Genomic DNA, 11413 nt, shown 5'->3' on the forward strand with positions numbered 1-11413 from the left:
TGGAGTGAGGTTTGCCACTAGATTCTGAACTCTGAACAATTAAACCCTTTCTAGTCACCAAGGAAAGCTTTGTCCAAAAGGGTTTGCTCCCAAATTCATGTGTAGGAATTTTCAATGGCCAACACATCTTTTCCCCCTTTAAAAACCATTCTTTATTCCTAAGAAATTTCTTCACACGTGCAATCTGGATTCTGGTCTCTATGGGCTCCCGAGTCCCAACCGGTGCCCGAACTGGTTGGGAACCGTGTGCATGGTGGAGACGGCTCCCGAGCCCTTAACTCTGACGTGCACGTGTCTAGTGCTAGGTAGTAGGTACCACACGCCCAGACTTTGACAGGTCTCTACGCGCGTCCTGGGGCTTACATGGATGATGCCAGATGGACGATCGAATCACGGAGCAGGGACCGGCTGGTTAACGCCCGAGAATGTCGTTCTGGTTGTTTGACTCGATTTTGATGAACGTTGAGGGAGGGTCCGAGGGAGTGTCTACTTGTGCCATTATTCAATGACCAAATTGAAAGTTTCAAGAAACCACAAATGCGGGGTTGCCACGTGGCAAGACCATACAAAAATGGTCCAGGGGCGGCTTCAAACAGTCGCTTTTGAATCGCTTCAAAAACTCTCCTCCCTCTTGCGATCACCCGGGTCTACACACACACACACACACACACACACACACGGGGGAGGATCCGTTGTGAATTTGCACTTGTGCTGATCTTGCGGCCATTGATTTTCCCGTTAAGCTATGTAAGGACTTCGTTACATAGCTGCCCTGTGAACATTAGAAGGCAGCTTCAAGTTGAGATGCCTAATGTTGGTGCAGAGACGCGATCAAGTAGCAGGGAAAGTGATGGCCTTGAGAGTCACTGTGAAGAAGGTATTAAGTCGGGGAAAGAACGGCATTTTCTGCTTTTAAGTAGAGAGATCGGTGGGTAATCTGACTGTGTGCATGATTGCAGGTAGATCCTGCTGTCACGCGCCTGGGAGAGCTTCAAAGCACGTTAAACAGCAAGGATTCGAGCCAAAGGGCTAGCAGAACAAGTAAAGCAGCAACTGTACAGAGGTATGTGCCGCTGCATTTGTGTTTGTGTGTTTTTCTTTTGGGGTTGTTTAGGAGCCCACAGGAGTAAGGTTTGTTAGTGCAGATTGAAGATTGATCAGAAAGTCGAGGTTCTGGAGGAGATTCGCGAGAGGAAAAGAGAAGCGAGGGAGGGATGGAAATGGTCGCAAGCTGGCGCTGCATCCGGCAGCAAAGGAGCATTACGGGATGGAAGCAGTGGGAAGGAGAATGCAGGGCCAGGCATGAGCGCTGTGAAGAAGAGGCGGAAGCGCCCAGTGCAATGCAGCGTAAATGCGCCTGTGGCAGCCGAAGTCCGACGGGGGCAGGCATTGTCTAACAGGTCTTCTAATGTGGCGGTGGATTTCTGCGGCAGTGGCGGCGGCGGGAACTGCTCTCCTTCAGCGTCCTCGTCTAGATCCGACAACGAGAGCAGGAGGAGGAGGGTGCAGGCCACCGCATCCGAGGTTCGGCTGAAGGAGCGGCCGCCGTGGTGCAGCTACACGGGTGGGACCGCAACGGCCCGATTACATGCGGGTGGGAGCCATATTGGCGGGCCACCTGCGGGCGATTCTGCGTGGCGGAAAACATCTGCAGCGGCTACATTTCGCCGGCGGAGCAGCGCAAAGACAACGCTAGCGCTGCCTACGACAACGACGAGGAGGAGGAGGAGGAAGGCCGAACCAGCGTTGGCAGCAGGAAGCAAACCTCGCACCCCCTCCCAACCCGCCGTTTACTCCCCCCTACACCTCCCGTTCTCAAGGACCTTCCACGTGGACGTCCGCTCAAATCCTAACCGCCCCTGGCTCCTCTCCAGCAGCAGCAGCAGCAAAGCTGGCGTCCCGTCAGCGCCAACGCGCTCGATCAAGTCACCGCTCCACGAGTCCAGCCCGGTGGTCCCGTTTCCAAATTCGGCATTCACGCCGCAATCCGCAACTGCCGTCGCCGCCGCGGACCGCGCCAAGCTTTCCCCGTTCAGGAATTTCCAACTCAAGCCTCTGAAGCTCCCGGCCCGCATCTCGCCCACGCAGAACAGCCCCGCCGCCACCATCCGGCCTTATCTCTCTCCTTCCAAGGTGCTCAGCCCTAAGCAGAGCCCTCGGCAGTCCGTAACGACGCCCCAGCCCGCCGCCAGCATCGATGATCTTTTGTGCAGTACGGCCGCCTCCGCGAAATTCGAGAAGAGGCCGAGAAGATATTCCGACAAGCAGAACTGGCTTACGCGTAGATTTTCTCTCCCGTCTCCTGCGGCTGCTTCTTCCACCCGCGGGTTCTCTCTCCTCGCTCGCCGTGATGAGGGCTCTCCCGCCAAGCCTCTCCCCTCTCTCATCACTCGCCTCCCGGCCCGCCGCAAAGCCAGAGAGCCCTGCGCCCTCTTTCTTTCCAAGAAGCAGCCGTCAGCCGCCGCCATGGCGCAGCCCAATCCGGTCAACGGAGGGATCAGCCCTGCATTGCCCCTCCCTCTACCTCTGCCTCCTGCTCTGTCCGGCTCCTCTTTTCACAAGCGTTCCTACAGCTGCCCTCGCCAGCAGCTGCGCTGTCTCGATGCCAACTCTTCATTGCATGCAGGAGGATCGGATGCAATCGAGCAAGTGAACGAGATCACGCCAGGGCTATCAAAAGGACAACCGCAGCAGCTACAGGGGCATGGGAAGGAGAACCTTTCTCGCATAGGATCATGTAATTCTATCGCCTTCGGTTGTGAAGGAGGGCGAAGGAAAGTGCGTTGCGGAGCCTTCTCCAATCGTGGGACTACCTCCGCTTGGCCTTTCATGAAGAGAAGTTGGTCATTTAGCCACCAGCGTGGTCATGATTGCACCAGCAACTGCACAGGCGCAGGTCAGCTCCTCCCTCTCTCCAACCTTTTATTATATTATAAGTCATTGGAATTGCGGAAAAATATTCAAATTTATGAGCTTCTTGTGTGTTTTATCACCCTCATATGATGACTATGTGTCATGACGATGACATAACGTGTTGACATTTACCTTCCCTACCAACAAACAACCAGGGTAAAGGGGCCGTTTAACCTAGTGCAAGAGGGCCGATTTTCACATTTTTCGGTGTTTTTGAGATATGAAGATATGTGCATACACGCAATTTTGAGGCTTTGTTTTGAGGAAACCCAATGGTGGGGCAATGCCTCATCGGCAATGTTATGGGCATCCATAATTTAAAAAATAGTGTCCAATATCGTGATTATGCAACAAACTCTTCTCTTAGTGTTGGTGTTTGTTGTACAGGTCCGTTCCTTTTGAAGCACATGAAGTCTTGGGTACATAACACAAAGTCTCCCCATGTAGATATCCAAAGAATGGATTCCTTGCCAACCTTTAGGTCTCCTTGATACAAGTATTTGTTATTCAAGTTCACCAACGACATCAATTCAAGGTTGATGAGTAGGTTTCATGCTAATGAGCATTGTGTTACGGAGATAATTTTTCGCATTGATATAAAAATTGCCTCAAGTTTAGGCCTTTTTTGCATGTATTCTAGCAATTATATGTTGCATCAAGTTCTTTAGTTGAAGTCATTCGTGTTCTTTTGTGCATTCATAGACATAGATGATTCAAATCAATTAATACAACATGTGTATTCACAGCATATGTATTCAGAACTACTTTTGGAAATGATTGATTGTCTGTTAGTCCATCACTTTGGATTGCATCTAAATGGGCTCATTAATGTGAAATTTGACATTATTTATCTTTTTTATTTGCTTATTGGCCGACTTGACTTGCTATGGTAGAGTTTAATGTAGATGATTGATGGCCTCTTCTCTCAAGACATAGAAGTTAGAGTGAAACATTTTGTTAAGTTTAATCAAAAGCTAGTTGAGACGTGGAAAGAATTGATTAAGGGCATGTTCGGAAAGAGAAGACCTCTAGCCTTACACATTAGAGTCTTCCCATAAGGCATAGTTAGCAAGGAATATGGAAACCAAGCTTCCCACATTATAGGGCCTTCACAAAGGGCATAGCTATCAAGGAATATAAAAACTAAGCTTCTCCCTTCCCCACACTAGAGGGTCTTCCTTACAAGGCATAGTTGATTAAGGGCATGTTTGGAAAGAGAAGACCTCTAGCCTTACACATTAGAAAGTCCTCCCACAAGGCATAGTTTGCAAGGAATATAGAAACTGAGCTTCCACATTATAGGGTCTTCACCAAGGGCATAGTTATCAAGGAATATAGAAACTAAGCCTTCCCTTTCCCCACATTAGAGGGTCTTCCTTACAAGGCATAGTTAGCAAGAACACCTTCCCCACGTTAGAGGGTCTTCCCCATAAGGCATGCTTACCAAGAAATATAGAAACTAAGTTTCCTCCTTGTAACTTTTTCCTTGAAGAAAAAGTTAGGCCCTTATGAATGCAAAAGGAAAGGATGCTAAATACAAATAGATTGACATAGCTAATGTGTGTGTGCAAAGATACATTAGAGGGTCTTCCCCATAAGGCATGCTTACCAAGAAATATAGAAACTCAGTTTCCTCCTTGTAACTTTTTCCTTGAAGAAAAAGTTAGGCCCTTATGAATGCAAAAGGAAAGGATGCTAAATACAAATAGATTGACATAGCTAATGTGTGTGTGCAAAGATACATTAGAGGCTCTTTCCCATAAGGCATGCTTACCAAGAAATATAGAAACTAAGTTTCCTCCTTGTAACTTTTTCCTCGAAGAAAAAGTTAGGCCCTTATGAATGCAAAAGGCAAGGATGCTAAATACAAATAGATTGATATAGTTAATGTGTGTGTGCGAAGATACATTAGAGGGTCTTCCCCATAAGGCACAGTTACCAAGAAATATAGAAGCTAGGTTTCCTCCTTGTAACTTTTTCCTTGAAGAAAAAGTTGGAGAGAGAGGAGCTTAGTTTACCCTTATGAATGTAAAAGGAAAGGATGCTAAATACAAATAGATTGACATAGCCAATGTGTGTGCGAAGATCCACTTATACATATTATGGTTGTCGGGTGTTGCAAAATGGCATCTAACATTAGGGGTTATAAATTTTTATGCATTGCAAGCTTTAGTGTGGTTTAATATACTCTTCTAAGACATGAGAGTTAGGATCAATGAGTAGCAACTCCTTGTATGTAGCATGAGCCTACTTCCATGTGGTTAGATCTTTCCATGTGTTTGTCATCTCAAATGGTATAACACATGTCTCTATTGTATCACAACTCCTTAGCATGAGCCTACTTCCATGTGGTTAGATCCATGTGTTTGTCATCTCAAATGGTATATCATGTCTCTATTATATCACAACTCCTTAGCTTTTCAAGGTCTTTGACCATAGCCCACTTCCAAATTGAGCTAGTTTGCTCCATAGTAGAGTTATCAAGTGTTATTGTTACTCGAATTCACTATAGGCTAGGATGAAATTAAAGAAATTTGAGAGAATCACTAATTTGTCAAAAAATAGATAAAAATGCATGAGAGGTCAAGAGGGTGCAAATTTTTTCCTATGCATGGGTGGCCACATTCTCCATGTATGCATTATTATATTGGTGCTCAAAATACAAAAGACATCTCAAAATAGACCCATACATTTCTTTCCTTTGTATGATTTTTCTTTTCCAAATCTTTTCTTTAAAAGTAGACTATCTTTCCTAAAGATAAGATTTAAAAAAGTTAATTTTAATCTATTTGATTAATTATTAATATATTAAAATAATTATTAAATAATAAATGTAGGATTTTATAAAATAGCTCTTTTTATCCACTTGCGCTTGTGCGCATACAATCATTTTGTTAAAAGGTATGCATTCAAAATATAATAATTATGCATAACTCGAGTATCCATTAAATGAATATCTCTTGCACATCATAAGTGCTCTTTAAAAATATTATATTCACTTGATAATTTGTTGCACTAAGCACAAATCACATTAGTCTTTGCCCTTTAACTACCAAGCATGAGTAACCAGTGTCACATGTTGGCCTATGCACGACAAGTTACAATCATGTGGTAATTAAATAGTGTTAGAAATCTATTAAAATTAATTAAATCGTCTTACTTTTTGATACTTTTTCTTGTAATCTTGATAACATCTTAGGAGATTAAAAAGTAATTTTTTGGCAGTTGAATAAAATAATCCATAAATAAATGCAATGATAGGTAACCACATCTTAGTGTTGTCTCAATGCAAAGAATATACACTAAATCAAGAAGACAAAAAAGATTTATATATTGTCTCAATGTGGTAAACTTGTATATACTTCCAAAGGAAAATAAGGCAACTATGGATTTTCATAGATCATTATCTCATTGCCAAAAATCTATGACCTTGCTTTTAATGTGATTGTGAATGGTAAAAAGCAGTTAAGGAATCATAAGTGGGAGATGAAAATGATTATTAAATCTACTAGGATTCTTTGAGAGAATGGTTTTCATATTTGACTAGTCAATGATTATATTGATTATAAGTTCAAGTAGGGTCAAATCATGGTCTATTATCTTTTTAGAAACTAAGATCTTACTATCCTCATTTAATAAAGGAGGATCCTCAAAGATAGTAGTAGTAGAATGTGTACTTGTGTGTACTTTTAAGGGTTTCAATAAGCTAATATGATTATATTGATTCTAAGTTCAAGTAGGGTCAAATCATGGTCTATTATCTTTTTAGAAATTAAGATCTTACTATCCTCATCTAATAAAGGAGGATCCTCAAAGATAGGAGTAGTAGAATGTGTACTTATGTGTACTTTCAAGGGTTTCAATAAGCTAGTATGGAAGGAATTATGGATTTGGGCGTATATCCAATCGAAAAGTATTATCATTAATCTTGTGTACAATACAAAATGGGCCGTAATAGTGAGGATCCAACTTAATCTTTAGATGCTTGCCAATAAAATCCGATGCTTTTCTATTCACAACCATACCAAATCTTTTTCATTAAATTTAATGCCTCTATATTTCTTATGAGCTTCAATGGTGCAGGAGTAGTAGAATGTGTACTTTCAAGGGTTTCAATAAGCTAGTATGGAAGGAATTATGGATTTACTAATGTGGGGGTATATCCAATTGAAAAGTATTATCATTAATCTTGTGTACAATACAAAATGGGCCGTAATAGTGAGGATCCAACTTAATCTTTAGATGCTTGCCAATAAAATCCGATGCTTTTCTATTCACAACCATACCAAATCACTTTCATTAAATTTAATGCCTCTATATTTCTTATGAGCTTCAATGGTGTAGCACATCTGAGATTTTTTTGCTAATGTATTTTGTATCTTGTAAAATTCTCTTATGGTTGGATGGCAAAGCATCGGCATAAGAACATCAGACCCTATAGTAGTCATAGGAATATGTTATTTCTTGTCGTATACAATCTTGAATGAAGTAGATTATAAAACGGATAGATGTTGATCCCAATTAGATTGATTAGTCATATAAGCAAATTATGAAATAGACTTATGTTGGTTTTAATTATTGTAGAAATTACATGGCATATCGGACATAATTTGAGCAAGGAATAGAGAACACATAGTAAATATGAGAAGAACACAGACTGCTTTAATTTCAAACAAATTGATATAAAGATGGCTCTGTCCACTCGTTTGCTTTCATTGTGAAGCTTCGATGGCAATGCAAGTAGATGATAGGCGAAGAGCTTAGGATAGTTGAAAGAACTCTGATTGGGTGAAATATAGATTGACGATGACATTAGAGGGGTCTTCCTTTTATGGCTTGGGAAGGTAGTCTGGTCAGCATATTCGACCATATTATGAACCTTTCCAAGTCGGCTAGGAAATATTCCAAGAAATATTTTCTTTATCATTGAGCCGAGGGCGCTATTTCTAGAGTCCCCTAGGGGGGTCATTGGCCCCCTTGAGATCCCTAGCTAGGGGTCGCTTTTGCAGCTCCTTGATCCCAAAATAGGGGCCCTTGATAACTCCCACACCTTGCAACTCGATGCATTGTGCCTCGAGCTGCTACGCGCAATAACTATACCTAGCCCAAAGGCTAGATCTACAAAGGTCACCTTTTTGCCATCCAATCACATAGACCTCATGTGATATATAAGTCAGGACACACCCAATGTTCGTACTCACACATGGCTTGTTCTCATAATGGGCTTAGCTCGTTTGTGGGATGTTTGAATCAAACATTGGATGGAAAATAGAGCAGGTCTACTATTAATTATACATGGACATCATACGTCTACTTGGTTGTAGCTGATTGGCCTCTACTCATATCTACTGATTCTTGGCAATGTGTATGTCTTTACTCTCATATCTACTGATTCTTGGCAATGTGTATGTCTTTTGGCATGGCTTTAAAAAGTTCAACACTCAAATTTAAATGGTAATAGCAAACTAAAATCTGTCTAGAATGCAGGTTGAAATATGTCATGGAATTTCTAGCACTAAAGCATGGCATTGTTTGATCAATAAATACTTGAGAATGATGCAGACAATCATCATGGATGCTTGGCAAGTGTGTAGCAACACTTATGTATACATGGGCATGATATTGAAGTGTTAAATACTCAGTTTTGGAGCTTATTTATAGGATGGAAACAATGAATTGGTTGCTTTCTTGAATTTGGAAAGAGTAAACCTACAAGGTTGAAGTATTTGTGATGCTTGTTTGCTATTGACAAATGCTTGGATCATACCACTTGAGTGATAGATGCTTTCTAGGATATTGTGTGTGCTAATAGCTCAAAGTTTGGACTAATTTGTTGGTGGTTATACTAGGGTATTCACTGGTTATTGTTTGCAGGAAGGATACCTATCATCTTCACTTGACATACATGCAATCTATTTTGACTAGTTGGACATGTATCAAATCCTGCATAGAGTGGCAGCTGTATGAGATGTTTTGGGGATGTTTTGAGGTCTGAATACTCTTGTTTAGTAAAGAAAACACTACTGATTATACACACGCTGGTGTTATAGACTTTTATCTCATTGATTGTCATGAACACCTACATGTCTACTTTGCAGACACATGTTGTCTATTTGGAATTCCACTGCATCTAGATATTTTGCCACATGATTGGGGATGTATTTGACATACATACGAGCTGAAATACAATGTTTACCACTGGTTTCTATTGTGACAATTTATTGAACTGAAATAGTCATAAACACTTCAGGGGTGTGCAGGGAGTCATGCATTCAATGAGCACTAAATTTGCAGCTATATCAAATGCTTAAGGCATTGATAACATCACTGAAACTGTCGGTGAGAAGCTCAACAACAAAAACTTTGCTCTATGGAAGTTCAGAATGCAAAACTTTTTTATTAGCAGAGGTTCTTGGGATTTGTGTACGGGGGTTGAAGTTGAACCTGAATTGTTAGAATGGAATCCTACACAAGAATAGCGGAGAGCTCACCAATAGTGGTCGAAAAGAGCTAGTAGAGTACTGCATTGAATTTCTTTGTGCATTTTTGATGCGATGGCTATGCAGATTACCAGTTGCCATTCCTTGAAGGATGCTTGGGATGCACTTATGAAGAATTATGGTAATGTCACGAATGTATGCAAGGAAGATACAATTGAAGCAGCAATTCAACAACATGTCTAGGAATGGGAGGAGCATTCAAGCATACACAATAGAAATAAAGACCATAGTTGACTAGCTGGCTACTATTGGGTCTCCTGTTTCAGATGAATATATTATTGCAGTGACATTGAATGGGTTAGGCAAGGAGTAGAAGGCATTTGATATGTCCATTTTTGCGAGAGCAAAACCCCCTGATTGGGATGAATTACTTGCATTGTTGCTACATGAAGAAGTAAATCTTGGCTTGAATATAGGTTCAAGCACATCTGAAGGTAGAGACACTGTCTTTTACTCTAGTCTGCAAGGTAGAGTTGGTAGAGCTCATGGAGCTTTCCGGGGTCGAGGAGACACTTGAAACACACATGGACAACAGTAGAAAATTGCTTGGCACAGCTCAAATACGCAAGGTCAACAAGGATCTGGAGCCTTTAGAGGCAGGGGGAGATCACCTAGAGGCAGAGGTGGCTCTTGGCAGTTGCATGAGTAGTCTAATAGGGATAAATACTGTCATTATTGTGGAAGATATGGGTATATCACGAAGGATTGCCATAAAAAGCAAGTTGATATGAAGGAAAAAGGCAGCCAGTATGGACATTATGCATCTTCTAATGGCACTTAGGATGACCAAGGAGATAGACTATTTGCTATGCAGCATGTGTCAAAGAATACGCCTAAGCAAGGCAAAGATGAGAAATGGTACATAGACTCAGGAGCATCCAATCATATGACTCCTCATGGTGAATGGTTTGATGAGTTAGTAGCAAGGTCTCAAGGATTTGTATGTACTGGTGATGATACACAACATGATATTCAGCATATAGGTATGGTTCTGTTACTCATGTCTGATGGCAGAAAGAAGAGCCTACATGATGTACTGCATGTATCTTCTATTACCAAGAATTTACTGTCGGTTGGACATATGGCAAAACATAATCTGCAAGTCAGATTCAACAAGGATGGTTATTTTATTGAAGAATATGGCAATGGTTGTAAATTAATTGCCAAAGGCAAGAGAGATGGCAGAATGTTTAGCTTGGATACATCTATCTCAGAATTGAAGGTATTCATGTTTGCCCATGATAATGGAGCAGTTCAAGATGTAGAAATTTGGCATAAATGCATGAGACATGTTTGTACAGAAGCTAAAACATATGCAGCAGAAAGAGGTTGTACTTTGCTTGCTGAAGTTCAAGTATATTGATCTTGGACATCTATGCTCTGCTTGTGGTTTGGGAAACAAGCGAGATTCCCATTCATGAGACATGTTAGAAATAGTTCTTGGCCTTTGCAGTTGATACATTCTGATGTATGGGGTCCCGCCCATAATGTGTCTTTTGGTGGTATTAGGTATTATGTATCCTTCATTCATGATTTCAACCGATACACATGGCTGTATATTCTGAAGCACAAGGATGAGGTGCTCAATGTCTTTAAGGACTTTAAGAAGCATGTTGAAAATGAAATTGACTGTTATATCTCATGTCTGAGATTTAATGGAGGTGAAGAATATGTATCCAGAGAGTTTGACAGGTATCTTGCTAAATATGGCATAAAAAGTCAGCTCACATGCAGCTACACACCTTAGCAGAATGGTGTGGCAGAGAGAAAATATCGGGTGCTTATGGAAGCTCCCATGGCAATGCTTAATGAAAAGAATTTGCCAAATACTTATTGCGTTGAAGCAGTGGTTATTACAGTTTATGTGTTGAACTAAACACCTACAACTGGGGTTTATGATTTGACTCCGTATGAGAAACTATATGGGCACAAGTCCGACATTAGTCATATAAAAGCATTTGGCTGCATTGCCTACGTACATGTACCTGATGAAAGGAGCA

General features: G+C 41.5%; 1 protein-coding gene across 1 annotated transcript; it reads left to right on the plus strand.

Annotated features, from left to right (window-relative positions):
- Positions 1–624: 624 nt before the first annotated feature.
- On the plus strand, positions 625–3572 carry LOC148037849 (uncharacterized). The gene is made up of 4 exons (XM_087676809.1): positions 625–877; positions 960–1063; positions 1146–2896; positions 3301–3572. The coding sequence occupies exons 1-4, from the start codon at positions 812–814 to the stop codon at positions 3402–3404; spliced, it is 2025 nt and encodes a 674-aa protein (XP_087532935.1). The 5' UTR covers positions 625–811; the 3' UTR covers positions 3405–3572.
- Positions 3573–11413: the final 7841 nt, after the last annotated feature.

The sequence above is a fragment of the Lygodium microphyllum genome, chromosome 4 (genome assembly GCF_053477565.2).
Source record: "Lygodium microphyllum isolate KBCC chromosome 4, Lygodium_microphyllum_v1.1.10, whole genome shotgun sequence".
Classification (NCBI taxonomy): domain Eukaryota; kingdom Viridiplantae; phylum Streptophyta; class Polypodiopsida; order Schizaeales; family Lygodiaceae; genus Lygodium; species Lygodium microphyllum.